Source organism: Saccoglossus kowalevskii, chromosome 16 (genome assembly GCF_978046115.1).
Source record: "Saccoglossus kowalevskii chromosome 16, keSacKowa6.1, whole genome shotgun sequence".
In the NCBI taxonomy this organism is placed as follows: Eukaryota; Metazoa; Hemichordata; class Enteropneusta; family Harrimaniidae; genus Saccoglossus; species Saccoglossus kowalevskii.
In genome coordinates this window covers 20,279,906-20,297,424 of record NC_140656.1, presented here as the reverse complement: position 1 = coordinate 20,297,424, position 17,519 = coordinate 20,279,906, and the positions used below count along the sequence as shown (strand labels likewise).

Genomic DNA, 17,519 nt, shown 5'->3' with positions numbered 1-17,519 from the left:
TGTGTGCAGTAATACCCACAAACTTTCAATTTGAATGCATCATTTATATATCTTGATTATAATATTATATATTTATATGCAGTAATACTCATGAATGGTTTACAAATCTTTTCAATAAAAAAACAATTGAGGCATAAATCATGTACAATTCTCAGTCATACAATATATCTCTAAAAAGCTTTTCACAGTATGACGTCATATGACATTGTTTTCATGCAACAATGTTTAAAATATGAACAAGGAAGCAATTATATATTAGTGTGTAGATGGTTATACTGGTTCAAATAAAGTGAAGACCTGGAGCTGAATAGTATTTAAAATTGTATGAATAACCAACTTATCTGTGTATGTCCGTTTCGACACAGGAGATATTCTAATAAAGTAATTACAATCTGAACACACCACATGTCAGTTTTTATGTGGTGTATTCGCAATAAACAAACCAGTGATATTTCTTTTTAATTTGAAGACAGCCACTTCTCTACTACATCAGCCATCCATGAGATTGAATCTGGATTTCTTGTAGTTTCGACCGTATTAGTTCCAATCATCTTTATTTTTCTGTCTTCAATAATAAAAACATCTTCCGGGAAGCAGTCATAGATGCTGGCAAATGAGTGTTCCATATCATCACTGACGACACGGATCTATGGTGAAAGTACATGTTAGGTAAATATGATAATACCGTATACAACTATGTTTTTAGAGTACATTGATCAAACATCATACATACATCATACATACAACACAATTGAAATCTGCTTGTCAAAACACCGGTTAAATTATCACGTTTGTCTTAATACTGCTGTCGTTGTTTTGCTGGTGCCACACAAACACGTCATACACATAATTAAAATAATTACCTTATCAGCACAATCAATGTTTGTAGTAGCGATGTCTTTGGTTTCTGTATTGATAGCATCCACCAAGAGCTTTGCAGCATTTATTTTCTCCTCAATAGTTTTGTGCTGAAGTATCATACTTTCATCCAAATTTATCCCATCTGATGGATGAGCCTCTAGCTGGTACACAATCATAAACTCTGCCTTCTCCTTATAAGCATTATAAAGGATTGCGAGTCGACCCTGCTTAACAAGAATCTATGATAACGTGCAGGATTAGTTCAATGTATTTGAATGTATACAGGAATGGAAATGACGCAACATGAGAACTTAAAATGTATAATGCCCAACAATATTGTGGCTAAATTCAGGAGAGTCAATGTTAACTTCGTTTTGAACATTCTGACTAATCTCACTCGGTCAAACAAATCTTTTATAGTATTGTGCTACGGGTTCTGTTTTACACATTTTTGCAGAATAAAACGCCAGTCATAATTACACTCTACGTGGTACTAAACAAACTGTGTCGCCCATGTGATGAATATCGGCATTGTAATCAAAGCACACATAATACTGGGACAAATTAGACGAACATTTTCAAAATATTACACGCAATAAATTACTCGTCAGTAGCCAGCTGGAGTTTTTCTGGTGTGTTTGATAATCTCATCAGAAGTGTTTTAATTACAACATAAAAATCGTTTCCTCAAGTATCTTAATTTGTAACAATAACGCAATTCAGACAAACTAACTTATTATCCCAACAAAATAAAGCACAAAATACATTGAATACCGCCAGTTAAACCCACCATTCATTCGATTGATATGACAAACTACTAACCGACAGCATTGGTCAGCTCCAAGATGAAGAAAATATTACCAGTGGTTTAGTTTTTTGTATGTGACATCTAGACAAAACACTATACTTTTGTTCGTCGTCCAAAGAATGTACTTCAACATCTGGGGCCTCATCGCCAACGTTCAATGGAGTCTTAGGATAATATGTACTTCTCTCGACTGCGATTTGATCCATGATCTATGGGACAAAGAATTACGCAAGGTTACCCAGGGAATAAAGGACGCTGCCGGTTGGCAATAATGAGTGAGACGCAGTCGAGTCCATTTTTAAAGCAAACATCTCTTATCAGAGTAGACAGATAGAAATGGACAATGGTCTGGCCGCACATTAGAATACACGTACCTCTTGATCGGAATGATAATTTTGTATTATCGTTCGCATTACTGAGTACTTTGATTGCTTGAACTCGAGGTTATAGTATGCAAATGCCCTTTTCCATGCTTCTTTATAAGGTGTTATGAAATTTGGATCATTGTTCCTGAGCTTGTCCCTGATTTCTAGAGAATCGTCCGCCATGATTTCTTTCATCTTAATGATTAGTTTCAATGTAGTGTCACGATCATCAAATATCGAGCGTTGTTGTTCCATAGCTGCGTCTCTGGGAATATAAAATCGTATAGTCGACGTTAATACAAGAAATATTTATTGAACAAAAACCTATTTCATGTAGCCATAGTGATCATGGTAATGTATATCGATTTTGATGATTGCTTACAACTTTGAATATTTGAAATCCTAGGCAACTAAGACCTACATACTAAATGTTTCGTCATGCATACATTATCTTTTTTTAATGGAAAGTCATTGCCATTGCCAAAACTCCAAATAACGTAACTACACTTAATGCATTAAAAAAATAATTTTTCTAATTTATCCATAACGTGGCAGTTTCTGTGCTCATGAATATTCATTCATTTCTCGGCCAATACATTCATCAAGAGACCTTATAAATATATATATAAAATTAGGGGGCAGGATTTAGAAAGGAAAAAGTAGATCGCCTTAGGTGATCAATACAAAAGGGGTGTATATCGAGTGTACTGCTTGTGTAAGCACTGACTGACCCGACCCTAGCCCTAATGTTCGAGATTTATTTTGGTGTTAACGATTATTGTTTTTTTCTTTTTCAACCATTGAAAGTTGTTAAATTGCGAGAATAACTGTTTTGACAAATATTTTAGACTTATTTTGGTGTAAACAACTCTCGTTTAATTAATGTTCACCATTGTAAGTTATTAATTAAATTAATAGGATAAATATACCGGTATCATTGAATATTTTATTGTATTGTGTTTTTATAAAACATTAACTACTGAATTCCCATACACCATACAGGGTTTTTATCTGGGTCTTCTGTTTCATTCTTGTAACGATCTGCTGAACAAGCTGCGGTCTCGGTCAGTTATTTCTTTCATGACTTACTTTGTTATCGTTGCAACGAAGTGAGTGACCCCTGGTGTGACCCCGTGGACTATATGACCAGTTACGCATGCTAGGATTTATTACCGTTGCTATCACTATATTGTCACATGATTTGTTCCACCTTATAGCAGGTACCAAATCGTATATACCAAACAAACGACCGCAATCGAAGGTCATGTATGCTGTGACGTCATCAATCCGCGTGTAGGTACGTCTTCTGGACTTCATAGACTTAATGTACAATCGGTTAACGGCATGTCAATAGCTTTCCATTAAATGTTATTGTTGTAGTCCCGGACGTTAATGTTGTTTGTCAAATCCAGGGAAGCTAGATACCGACTATTGATGATGTTTAGCGGGTTTTCGCTGGGTGACCCAAAACGTTTTGAGGCTGAATTGCAATAAACAACATAGCCCTGAGTTGGCCTTCTTCCGCTACTGGGGTTGATTGGGGCCGAATGATCAGCGGAAGGAGGCTACAAAAACATTGGTGCTAGTAGAGAAGTATTGCTCACCTACGGTAAGTCGGAAACCTTCTAGTCTTTACTTGGCAATATAGCGAATATCACTCACATCCAATCGAATACAAACCTCAAGTTAACCACGGCCAGCACTTTAGCGGCTTCAAGACGCCAATGCAATACGCAATACCTACTCAGTACATTTGGTCGCATCTACCACCCGGTATTTCTGCTGTGTCACAAAGCACCAATTTGAGGTCACTCCTTATTTGCATCACAAAAACACTTCGCTTAGAGTTTAATGGCACGGAACAAGAAACACGTACACACTGATTCACAGTGATTTATTGATGAGTGTGTACTCAGGGACTGTCGTATAATAATGCTGGGTTTAAAATAAGTGATAATAACATTTGTACTGCTGAACAAAGTTATAACACACAATCATCTTTGTATCATAATCATGCATATTGGGTTACAAGTCAATTTGTTTTTGAGACTGGCGGCCATTTATGCTTGTGCCGATTCCAGACTAATACTACGTCTAATTCAGATTACAGTTTGCACACAAATACTTTCCCTGCGGATAATACTGCAATCGTTAAATCACAGTCTCTAAACGTGTCCGGAAAGCTTCGATTCTGTACAAGGCAGTTCACTGCATACACACTTGCAGCAACAAAAATCAAATTAGTTCAGTGCTTAAACTAAATTCAAGACGTTATTTCAGGATTAAAATAACTTTGCATTAAAGACATTTATGTCTTATATTATTATTATTATTAGATTATACCTTAGTGTGGGGGCGCTTTAACAAATAGCAGTTCTGGTTTGTTCAATTTGTTAGTGTTACAAGTGATTGCTTACGTTGCTGATACTCTGACTGATAAGAAGACGGCTTGGAAGAGCTCTTACAAATAAACACCGTCATAAATTGATTTTATAAGTTTACTAACCATCACTTGTTCGCTTAATATGTATGCGGCAATCGTGTGCAAAATCCATCACAGTGTTAAGTTACCAAAGTGTGCAATTAAAGAACACGACTGAAAATAAAAATAATTGGGTTAAATAATTACATAGAATAGACTGTTATCATGAACAATATTTCCCACAATCCGATCACAATGATTTATTGTCTGCATACACTAACCAACTGACAGCATGTAACACGTTTGTGTTGATGTTGCTACTTCTGTTGTATCCCTTCAGGTACACCTGTTTTTACTACAGTATTTATAAGGTGCACCAAACTGTCCCGATTACAACAATCGTTCCCATGAGTAACCATGTACGCAGAATAAATCGGTTAAATATAATGTTTAGTGATGATCTTCTATATTTACAAGTACGTACTATTTCATGTCACAATTGCTCACAAATCAAATTACGGAGCTTAGTTCTCAAGAATTCCCGGTTTAGGATTATATAATGTGTCCGCCAACACATAATGTTCTTATTGTTTATTGTGTTTCTTTCATGTATCCAATTAGTGGTGGCGCTCTTGGGCGCCTCGGTTTCTCGTCATTGGCCTTAGGAATATACATCAAAGAGGCATAATTGTCACAACTATATTTGTCATTGTCATTTTTCCCCAAAACAATACTGTCGTCAGTTTTGAACAATATAACCGATATACACCGATTATTCTAACAGCTGTTCATCAGGCATTCACATCAAATCACGGACTAGCTGTCAGGTGTAAATTACATGTATTTGTTTAATTTTCAGTCATGCTGTAGTGTGGGACCGTATTCAGTCGACAATAACTATTCCGTGTAACACAAATGTTGATATTATATAATAAAGACACGGCCATGGTAATATTAATATTATCATAGATTATTTGGTTATTTTGGTTATAAGCCGTGATTATATTATATAACTCATCATGACATTTGTAACTAGCCAAATAAAAAAACTTCATGTGGTACTATCATATTGATCACGTTTGTCGAATGGTGTCCAGTCTCAACGAACAAGTTACAAGGCGCTCTCTATCAGTTGTCAATGTTAGTCAAGGATTTGGCAATAGGATTTGGTGTTGAAATAATCAGTATATTTCGGTTAGTATACTTGCCTTCATATAAATCACTATGTATTATTACATATGTACTGCAGTTTATTTTGATTCGTCCCTGAAATCAAAATCGGTATTTCCACATCTCATATGCAAATGAGGTCTGAGAGCAAACAAAGTAGTCTCTTCAGGAGTACCGTTTTTCGAAACATAGCAGAAATAAACAATATTAAGAAGTAGGATATTTTTCTCTTGGGTACATGAATATACTTGCCGAGTGAAATGAAATTTGAACAGCAGTAATGATACCTTTAGCCAGTCACTTATTTTGACAAAAACTAATCACCCATGCTATAATGTTTTCGGTATTTTCACGGTCGATATGCAAATGAACATGGTATTTCCTTCGGCTACCGAACTATCTTTATTTTGTAAACACATTTTCGTCTGCTATTTTTGTCCGGTTCAAATCGTCAGGCAACATTTTTGGCATGTCAAGTGTACATCACATGGAATACTACGATTGGGAGAACTTAATGTATGTTGACCACCTGGAAACTGAGTTTTATAAACCTTGAAGGGCTTTCAGAAGATTCACCAGCAGTGAAATCAGCGATTACTATGCATCCGCAATCATCAGCATCGAGATACCATCGTAATTGTTTTATTATTTATTTATTATTTTTTTCGTAATAAATGTACATATCAGACTATGTTCTTTATGCTAAAATTCGCCGGAATGTCTATGTTATATGTTCAAATACTATTTATATAATATCATACTTAGTTTCAAGGAAGTTCTCTTTGACTTATATTGACTATTATAAACTCGAGTTTGGATCACTTGTTAGAAAACCATGAGACACTGAAAATATTCGGGCGCTGACCCGATTTGTTGAGTGTTTTACTTTTCAGCTGAGTGCGCCCTCAAGCTAGCGTATAACATTTGCTCCACGTAACGTTTTCTCATATAACGCCCTCACATTTTAGGGCATACTAGACAACCGTGAGTAGAGTAAACCACGGCATTAAGGCACTGCTTGCGCCAAAATGTTTGTATTGGTGGTTTAGTCAGTCAAAGAACTTGACAAAGAACTACCGTGGTACGGTATGTGAGACATCCTGGTTATTATACTTGACTATCATTTTCATCAATCAAAAAAAAAATTCTATTTTGTCTGGCTTCCAATTCTGTGTTTGTCCATTGAACAGTTGTTATTTATTTGAAGGAGGCAGTATTTAACATCGGTTGACATTTTTGTTACGTTGACTTGGGGGCAGTTCTACACACTTTCGGATGTCATGTATTACACGTCAGGTGACCAATTACATGACGTCATTCTTGTTTTCCATTGAAGTGACACAGAAACTGTTCAGTCATGAATTCCCGGAATGGTCTTCTCTTCTCTGTATACCGATGTCATTGGAAATGAATCATACAATTGAAACCTAACTCGGGTGTAACGTCTTGTCGATGGAAGCAGTCACACCAACATCAACAGAATCCTAGTCATTTCGATTTGGTTCTAGTGTACCATAAGCGTCATCGACATCTGCTGTTAAAATGAGCATTAGGGTGGACGCCGTTGCAAAACCGGAAGCGATGAATCATGACTCCTCTATCCTGGATTTAGCATTTGCCATGGATTGTACGGGAAGTATGGGAACGTATATATCCATGGCTCAACAGGTTAGGAATATATCATCTTCAATACATTCGCGAAGGTATACGTGTGTTCATTCGCGACAGACACTCAAAATAGCCGTCTCGTGATAAACAATCTTACATATTGTTGAACACTTCAGTTAATGCTGTAACCGTAAGACACTGGCATTTAATTTCATAATTTTGATGTTTTGAGCAATTTCACCTGGTTTGAATTTCCCGTACTTGAGTTCTATTGTTATTCTATATGTTCACGTGGATTTAATTTTGTGAATTTCACTTATCTGCGAAAATGCGAAATTAAAAACTCGTGATTATTTTAATGAGTTCATATACATCAGTAAGTGTCAATATAATTAATACGCGTGAGTTTAAATGAACATTACGCTGAAGTAGATAGAATTGTGTCCAAGGTGACTTCCAACCAGTGCCAAGTCATTACTTATGACACATAGGTTATCTTGAAGTATGTTACCATTAAAATATATACCATATTAATTCTGTTGTGTATTCATCGGATGTTAATTAATTGTCTTTTGTTCTGTAGAGTATCAATCACATCGTAGATGAAATTGTGTCCAAGGAGAGTTCCGATATACGTCTGGCCCTGGTTGAATACCGTGATCATCCACCAGAAGATAGGACATTTGTGACGAGAGTGAATGATTTTACTCCCTATGTTAGTACCATGAAATCCTGTTTAAACGCAGCCAGAGCCGATGGAGGTTTGTAATATATGTGGTGCACAGTATTTGTTATATTTTGGAAAAACGCAAGCTTGAACTCCCTTGTGTTTGATGACGACGTTCATGGGCTCTTATATATTTGACCATTGTTCTTTCCTAAAATGTTTTTATTCTAATAGGCGGTGATACACCAGAAGCGGTAGCTGATGCGTTGTATGATGTTTTAAATCTCAATTGGAGAAGTAGTGCCACAAAGATATGTGTATTTATTGCTGACGCCCCGCCACATGGGTTGTCTCGGGGAGGAGATAGATTTCCTGACGGTAACAGAGTGATTCTTGCATTATTATTATTATTATTATTATTATTATTATTATTATTATTATTATTATTATTATTATTATTATTTAGAAGGCAAGGTCCAGCGAGCGAGCGCAGCCGAGCAGTTTATTAACCCACTTAAAATGAAGCTGACGTAAGCATAGAACGTCGATGCGCGTGAAATCGAGGTTATAGTCCACACACGGGTTGACCGGGAGCGTCCTTGCCGAAGGTCGATGTCATTGCGCTCGCTATAATCTTTAAAATTGTTAATGTACTACTCGGTTGCACCATTATCAGCTTCAGCTCCAGACTATTATCACAATATATACCATAAAGTACTTCTGAGCCTTATTCGTTCTATAAATTGCTGTACATTTCCCAAATGTAGACACCAAGTGTTTGTTTATTTCTTAGGATGTCCTAGCGGACTTGATCCGATGAAGACTGCGAGACAATTGGCCGAACGCGATATTACCGTGTATATGGTGGGATGTGAACCCAGTATAACGCCGTACAAACATTTTTTCATGGCCGTTGCACACATGACGGGTGGTCAGTACGTGCCACTGACCGATGCATCTTCGCTCGCTAAAGTGATCATTGGAGGTGCCAGAGAAGAACTATCTTTACAAAGACTGAGATTGAAAGTCGATGAAGAAATTCGTAAAGAGGTTGAAACAAAGGGTGTTGTCGATGAAGACTCTGTGTCAAAACGAGTCATGAATAAGTTTCGTGACGAAGGTTTGCAATGTTTTGTCCCAATATAATTGACTGTGTTAAAATATTACAAATATCATGCAAAGTGATTGTTTTGAATAGATAGAAAAGTGAAAATTGTTGCCATGTAATCTGAAAGAGTACGTTCAATCGACTCTGACTCTGACATTCCGACGACAATGTTTCTGAGAATCTGACTGGACAATTGAATGATGAGACAGATTAATTTTAATGTATCAATCTGACTGTTTAGTTTCAAACAATATCATATAACATATATCCTTTTATGACTTACAGGCTACAAAACAAAACATATTACAATTAATAAACTCCAACTTAAAACATCAACTTCAGAAGCTGTGAAGTATTCAGAATGTTCATCAATGGCCGATGTGAAAAAGGATTTCGTGGAAGCGGGAACCACAGAGCGAAGGTAAAACAATTTGTATTTTTAATATATACAGGCGAATAAAAAAGTAGTAAGACAATGTACATAAAATTGAATAAAGATGCTGAAATCACTGGTGTTTATCGTCCCACTATACATAGTCAATGGTAGCCACCCCATTATCACATTTTTAAACTCTAATAACAAAATCAATATAGGGACAAAATGTTGCACTCTTGGCGCACAGCAAATGTGCCTCCGGAGACAAAAGCCTTCGCCAATGTTATCTAACAAAATAGAACAATTCACAAGAAACCCATACACTTGGATTTCGTAGCTGCTTGTGATTGAATACCATTGATGGAATTCTCATTGTCGTTTTGCTGTCTCGTATTATAGTACCGTACTATTGTTATTACCCCATACTTACTACCCTGTCATTACATTAACAATTCCGAAAAAACGCATAAATTGATTGATTGATTGATTGATTGATTGATTGATTGATTGATTGACTGATTGATTGACTGATTGATTCAATGTAAGGAATATTTAGATTATAATAATTATTTACGGTATTGCAAGCCATTGTTATTCTGTACCGTACATACATTTTTTCAATAATTAGCATAACACTGGCATTTTTGATAAGAAACACACATGGGCTTGATCTCATATCAGTAACTTCGATCTATTAAAATAGCACAAATCTGTGTTAGTTTCGTACCTCCACGAAATACAGTAAAATATGCCTTGTTAATGAATAATAATCGTGGTAGTAACTAATATTGTGTACAAATATATTCACAGCACAAGTAGCTCTGGGGATGTCGTAGACGTCGAAGAAGATGATATCACTTTGGAACAAGCCAAACGACTCGTGAAACGTTCAGTCGCTACAAGAATGATTCTGAAGAAATGAACATAAGAATAATGTGTTGTGAAAAACTGGAAATATAGTAAATAGAAATGATGGTGTTAAAACAATGTTTACTTCTTCGTATATACTTTAGTACTACGCTGATTGAATCTTAAATGGCGCTAGTCGTCGCGCCACGCATGCGCGACATATATGGGTTTCATATAAACAAAGATGGCGACTTTGACTATTGCGTAGATTAATTAACGAGTATAAACAGAGACGTTACCAAGCCTTAATTAGGTATTTTTTAGGTGACTGGAAGGTATCGAAGAAGAAGTCACCGGTGTTAATTTGTGCAAGTCGCGCACGGGTCAAACCTCATACTTGTGATTTACATTAAAATAGCGCATTGGATTGTGGGAAAATCAATGTTTATCAACACAAATGTCGCACATGCACAACGCGACGACCGCCGACCTTTAATGTAGTAACACAATATTAGGCTAACCGTTTTGTGATCTCAAACAATTGCTAAAGCCTTCCCTATAGCACTCACGTGATTGCTTGAATATATCAGCAAATGCCGTATTATGTTCCCTCTGTGTTTCTAACTATGTTGCTGTGAAAGTATTACATTATTACATCCTTATCTTTATCGTTCTATAATAACATACCAGCGTTGTTGTGAAGACTTCGGGGGAGGGTGAAGTACGATGTATTTAAACGTACATGTGTGTTTACTGGTTAAAATGTTGCCAGGTTGTGCATTATGACGAACGTGTTATTATGAGATGATAATTTACTATATGGTGATTCAGGTCCCACAAAAAACAATCTGCAATTCGTCACACTCCATGCTATGTACATTGACAAAACGTGCCTCACACTAATCAATGACCCAGCGTAACATAAAATGAATCAAGGTGTCAGTATATTATTATAGTACTATAGTTAGTATACAGTTAGTTGCATATTTTCCATTATTCCATTTATTGTCGCTTATGAAAAAACTAATGAAATTATATTTAACATTATTTTGTCGCGTAGATTAAAATTGTACGATATCAATTTTCCATATTATCGGCATCAGCTGCGTGTATCGATATTTTTTCATATTCTATATTCATTTAATCGTAAAGAGAGTAATTTAGTTCAGTACTTCATTGATTAAAAGATTTTGAAAAAAAAAATGTATTTTGATTTATTTAAATGATCATGTATGCAACTTTCAGGTATCGCGTTATGAAATCGAGATAGAATGACACAATAGGATTGTAGACATTCATAATGCCTAATAAATTGAAAGATATGAGATAGGTATCTTGTATTCAGATGAGAATGACAAATATGAAGTGACGTAAAATTGAATAGATTACATGACATCTTAATATCCATAAGTTTACATCACATCTTGGTATCCATGTGGGGATTAATCACATATTGGCATTCATAAGTTGATTGACACATGTTTGTATCCATAAGTAGATTACGTCAAATCTTGCATATCCATTCGTAGTGGGAACCATGAGTAGATTACAAGACATCTTGGTTTCCATACTTAAATTACAATATATCTTGGTAGATTACACGATCAATTGTTATCCATACGTAGATTACAAGACGTCCTGGCGTTGATGCGTACATTACAAGACATCTTAGTATCAATACGTAATTTACAAGACATCTGCATCGATACGTATATTATAAGATATCATGGTATCCTTACATGGATTACAAGACATCCTGGCATCCATACATAGATTAAACCAAATTATTGCATCCATACGTAAATTACATCACATGTTGGTAGCCATTCGTAGCTTACAAGCGATATTGGCAATCGTACATAGATCCATGCACTGATTACAATACATCTTGGTATCCATACCTAAATTACAAGACATTTTGGTATCCATACGTAGATTAAAATACTTCATGGCATCCATACACAGATTACAAAACTTCTTAGTATCCTTACATAGATTTCAAGATATCTTGGTTTCCATACGTAGATTACAATCCATCCTGGCATCCATACGTAGATTATATGACATCTCGATATCCATACAAAGATTACATGACATATTGGTATCAATTCGAAATCATTATCCATACATAGATTACAAGATATCTCTGCATCCACACGTAAACTACAAGACATCTTGGTATCCTTACATAGGTTAGAAGACAACCTTGCATTGATTACAATACATCTTTGTATCTATACTTTAATTACAAGACATCTTAGTATTATTAAGTAAATTACAACATATCTTAATATCTATACGTAGATTACAACACATCTTGGCATCCTTACATAGATTACAAGAAATCGTAGTAACTAAACAGAAATTACAAGACATCTTAGTGTCAATACGTAAATTGCAAGACATATTAGTATCAACACGTAGGATTACATGACATCCTAGAATCCTTATGTAGATTACATGACATTACGAGACATTATAATATTCATACGTCAATTACGATACATCTTAGTATCGATACGTAGATGTCATGCCATCTTGGCATCCATCAGTAGATTACAAGACGTTTTACATAAATGCGTTACATGACTTAGTATAGTTAATCGCACGAGTTGGAGTGCGTTTATAACTATAAAGGCCACAGTTTTTGTCAGCATCTTGTAAACGCACGAGGCCGAAGGCCGAAGGCCGAGTGCGTTTACAAGATGCTGACAAAAACTGTGGCCTTTATAGTTGTAAACGCACGACAACGAGTTGCGATTAACGGCTTATACCACGCATCCCCATGCATAAAACGATTAAATTGCAAGAGATGTTTAGTGACTGTTTCGGTTGTGCGTGAGATTGTGCCACTTCAAATTTGCATGAGAATGCTCTTTGAGATTCAAATTAGTAAAGCTCATCTGCGCTCATCGAATACGATTGGATGTTAAGTGATATGAACAATAAGCCTTATTTGCTGAATGCTCTTTTCAAATAAACTCCACTCATTGGTCAATATTTTGAGTACATTTGAATTTTCCACGTGCCAAAGCATGGTCTTGTCATTTCGAATGCAGGCAGCGCTCAGTGATGGTCGAATACAGTGACATCTCCGATTCGGAGTACAACGATGACATTGAGAGATTTTGCTCTCAATACGACGAAAAAGAAGATTTTAAGTTAACAAAACAACAAGAACGTCAACGTTTCGGTTTACCTGCAGACAATGAACAGATAGCTGCCATTCAGAATTCGTGAGTGCCAAAAAACACGCGTAGATATACTAACTGGGGAGTGTCTGTGTGGAATGAATGGGGCCGAGCCAGAAATGAACGAGTCGAGAAGCACGGGGTAAGCAGTAGTGACGTGTTCACATTTGTTCCCAGATTAAGCAGCGAACATGGTGTACGTGAACTTTCATTTTGGTTGTGTTGCTTTGTTGTCGAGGCTCGTCGACAAGACGGAACAGAATATCCATCTAATAGCCTGCGTGTGCTTTGTAGCGCAATTCAGAGATATTTACGTGACGAATGCAAAAGAGTTGACTTGTGCTTTATGGATACACAGGCTCGGGAATTTATGGAATTCCATCACACCCTGGACGGTGTAATGAAGAGTATAGACAGACGGGGAATAGGTGTTATTAAACGTCAAGCTGAACCATACAGATGATGATGAAAACAAATTGTGGGATAAGGTTTTTTCCCTAGAGTCTGCTACAAATTTGAGTCATGCGGTCTACTTTTATGTGTGTAAAGTGTTCGCTCTCCAAGCAGTCGACGAACATAGTAACCTTACAGCCGAACAGTTCGTACAAGGATCAGACAATCAAGCCGACTATATTGAATTTAATGGTAGACCGTGTAAAAATAATCAAGGACTGTATTACTCGCGGAAAATCCCGTATAAAAATGTGCGCCAATACGGCGATCCTTCCAACACGCGTTGTGTTGTTCAGTTATTGAAACGTTATTTGCAATGTATTCCACCGAAAGGTCCCTTCTACCGACGTCCACTGACGTCCAGCGGAGGGTTCAAATTTTCTAAACAGAAGATTGGAGTAAATACTTTACGACAATATCCAAAAAGAATGTGTGATCTGGCTGGAATAAATGGGTATCATACTGGACACTCGGGTAAGGTAAGTTTGTCTCAAGTGATTCTGGGGTGGGTGGGATCTTGGGATGCGTTCAAATGTGTTTGAATTTCGCAGATTGAAAACAAATATTGTACATTGTGAAAACGTATTTCAAACGCGATGCAAATAAATGTCGGTATATTTACTTCTCAAATCATTCTTTTCATACGTTTAAGTTACTGCGGCGACGTCGTTGTATGATAAAGGCTTTGATGAGCAACTAATCAAAGAACGCACTGGTCACAGATCGGATGATGGGTTGAGAACATATAAACTAACAAGTAACTCTCTTCAGAAAATCGTATCTGATGCTCTCCAACCTCCACTACCGAAAGCAAGTACTTCAGCCATCGTAATTGACGATTCCGATTCCGTACACAAGCCTAAGGTTGAAAGATATGAACAGCCACCGCCTGAACCAATGACTGCAACATCACATGCAGAATTCAGAGAAATGTGTCGTTCAAATGATTGTTGTTCTAAACAAATTAAAATTAAAATTAAGATCCAGGACGGAAACAAATGTGTCAATATTGTGTTGTAGTACTTTTTTTCATAGAAAGTATAATTAAATTAGTGCGATTTGCACCCTCATTGTGATTTGTGTGATTAAATGCATATACTTTGTTTAATTTGTAATGCAAATTGTAAACGGTAACGCTTTGATTGATATGCAAATTGTAAACGGTTACACTTCTATTGATATGTTAATTGTAAACGCTACACTTTTGATACAAAGTGTAGCATTTACACTTTGCATATGAATGAAAGTGTGACCGTTTACACTTTGCATATTTGCGAATTCGTTGCTTTTTACAATTTGCATATAAATTCACCCTGTTTGCAAGAATAAATCGTTGGCGAGAACAATGATGCACGTGACCAAAAGTGGTATAAATAAGATATGTGGTTTCTAAATGTTTGCCCTACATAGTGTGACGTACTTTCATCCTTGTGTGTTTATAACTCAACTGAATACAAATGCATTGCACACTCGAGTTGATTAATTCCAATGAATGTATATAGCCATACTTCCTACGAAATCACGTATCACTATGTTCGTGGTACGTCAGAGATCAATGGTTTCTTTGTGTTCCATGTCTAGCCGTTTTCATTTACACTATTCGACGACCCTCGAGGTAAAAGTGTGAAACTAGCTATCATAATAACGTTCATCTATAATAACGTAACACATAATGCACACAATAACACATTGTGAAAGTTACTATCATTCGGCCTTATAGACCCGCGTAATTGAATTCACCTTAGGTCGTGATTACGCGTATCTCTATGAGTCACCGGTTTATCCAACTGCCGTGTCACTGCTAAATTTGTTACTCAGCGAAACCAACAGAACAAAGACAAAACCAGAACAATTTTTCATTGTATTCAACGAATTTCGTATCACTGTTAGGTCAACGTAAGTATTGTTTTTGTAGACTAGCGGCAGCTTAAGTATGATGAACTGTCTGTGACCTCGACTATTTCAACGACAGAGTCATTGGGAGGTGAGAATAGAGAGAATGCAATATAACTTGAAGAAAGCCGCTGTATCTGTCAAATACTGTATTATTGAGGTGGATTAGAAGCGCACTGCTACATCGGTCACACCTGTCGGGTTATTTGTTTTGTTTAATATTTGTATAACCTCAAAACATGTAATACATGAACATTCACATATTTTTTGTTCAAAAATTAAATTGTGAATATGCCGAATTTTAATAATGAGCAAAACGTTTTTTTTTTTTTTTTTACATATTCTCATGTAAATTGATCCCCGTCCCCACTGCATCACTAATGTGCGTGACTGTTTCTAAGTTAAATAATTCTGTCCAATACACGGAAGCACACAGATGCATAATTATGACTACTTTATTATTATTATGAAAGCGTAAACTACCCATATCGTGTTTGCACGCATGCGTCAGATGGCCATAGCGTGTCACTGTTTACAAACAAACGCCTACCCATGAGCCTTTGCGTTTTTTAGCGTTTGTGGTTATGGTCGCTTGGGACTCAATTCTCGCGCGTGCGCAGGTGACGACCCTCCCGCCTTAATAGAAAAGTCAGTTCTGAGGAGTACAATTGCATAATTTGTGGTTATTTCGAGGATACTGCAAAGTATGCACGAAAACATTGCAGTGGGATTAAAGACCGACGTGCCGCGATACTCTTTTTCTCCCAGGAATACATCATGGGAATGCCGAAATCCTAAATATTTAGAACATATTTTGCGTTAGGTTCGGTCAAACACTGGGGCAGTCATGTTTGTTTGTATTATTATTTTTATTATTAGAGGACGCTTATGCTCGTAATCCTCCTTTATTTGGAATTCGCATTTTCTAATATGGTATGTGCAATATCGCAAAATTACGGCACGATGTAACTTTTGGCGTTACAGTGACAGGTGTATAATAATGTTGTATATTACGGGTATTATATATGCGGTATTAAATCAGTGGTAGTGGCAATAACGTGTACTTCCTCTGTGGCTGAATATAAAAACGCGGGTCGGCTAAAGTTCATGTTGGGTGCCTACAGTGCAAAGATTATATGTCAAGCGAGTTGACGCCCCCGCACACAACGCTCTATTTCGTGCGAGTATATCCTATACACCTCAGTTAAGCACTACGGACAAAGGGCAATTAACCGGACCGTCGCGATATTTAGTGTCGCAAATAAATTTGATTTAATTTGGGAAACTGGTGGTTATTCGCATTTGCCGCATGCAACTTTGTTTAAATATTGGTCAGTGATCGAGAACAGCTTTTTATGGCGTTTTAACTGCGTTTAAAACATTGTGATTACATAATTATTATTTGAGATGTTTTCTGCCATATCCCGACAGATGGAATATCATCGTACACATTACTTATTGTTTTCAATTATCACTTATTAAGTATGAATTTTCAGTAAAATCTTACATGTAGTACAACACTTCCGGTTTTTGGGTCTGTGTTTTCTGAGAGATAATGTGTCATATTGTGTGTGTGTGGAATGACATTGTAAGTGAATGCATTAAAGGTTCTATCGACGGCTTCGAAATGTACTAGGTGTAATATGCAACGCACGTCGCTAGTGGTAATGTTCATTTACAGTGATAATATCATTTCCTGACTGAAAATGTCATTGTATATGTTTGAACTAAGATCACTGATGGATCCA

The 17,519-nt window shown here is 36.5% G+C and overlaps 1 protein-coding gene and 2 pseudogenes across 2 annotated transcripts; 2 read left to right on the top strand and 1 right to left on the bottom strand.

Moving 5' to 3' along the window:
• Positions 1–42: 42 nt before the first annotated feature.
• Positions 43–3,839, bottom strand: LOC144354645 (thyroxine 5-deiodinase-like; annotated as a pseudogene). The gene is made up of 5 exons (XR_013420981.1): positions 3,639–3,839; positions 2,044–2,299; positions 1,684–1,878; positions 864–1,100; positions 43–647 (listed from the first exon to the last, which is right to left on the bottom strand). The product of XR_013420981.1 is annotated as a thyroxine 5-deiodinase-like (transcript).
• A 3,102-nt stretch (positions 3,840–6,941) lies between these two features.
• LOC100372473 (uncharacterized) lies at positions 6,942–11,559 on the top strand. Its single transcript, XM_002735941.4, has 6 exons — positions 6,942–7,294; positions 7,818–7,995; positions 8,136–8,279; positions 8,695–9,021; positions 9,295–9,430; positions 10,196–11,559. The coding sequence occupies exons 1-6, from the start codon at positions 7,169–7,171 to the stop codon at positions 10,305–10,307; spliced, it is 1,023 nt and encodes a 340-aa protein (XP_002735987.1). The 5' UTR covers positions 6,942–7,168; the 3' UTR covers positions 10,308–11,559.
• Positions 11,560–13,771: 2,212 nt separating this feature from the next.
• Positions 13,772–14,954, top strand: LOC146733743 (uncharacterized; annotated as a pseudogene).
• The last annotated feature ends 2,565 nt before the right edge of the window (positions 14,955–17,519 follow it).

Excerpts from the sequence above, each read along its gene's own strand:
- LOC100372473 (XM_002735941.4), top strand. The coding sequence starts at position 7,169 with ATGAGCATTAGGGTGGACGCCGTTGCAAAACCGGAAGCGATGAATCAT. Across the intron at positions 7,295-7,817 it reads ATATATCCATGGCTCAACAG|AGTATCAATCACATCGTAGA; the intron begins GTTAGGAATATA and ends TTTGTTCTGTAG. Across the intron at positions 7,996-8,135 it reads CGCAGCCAGAGCCGATGGAG|GCGGTGATACACCAGAAGCG; the intron begins GTTTGTAATATA and ends TTATTCTAATAG.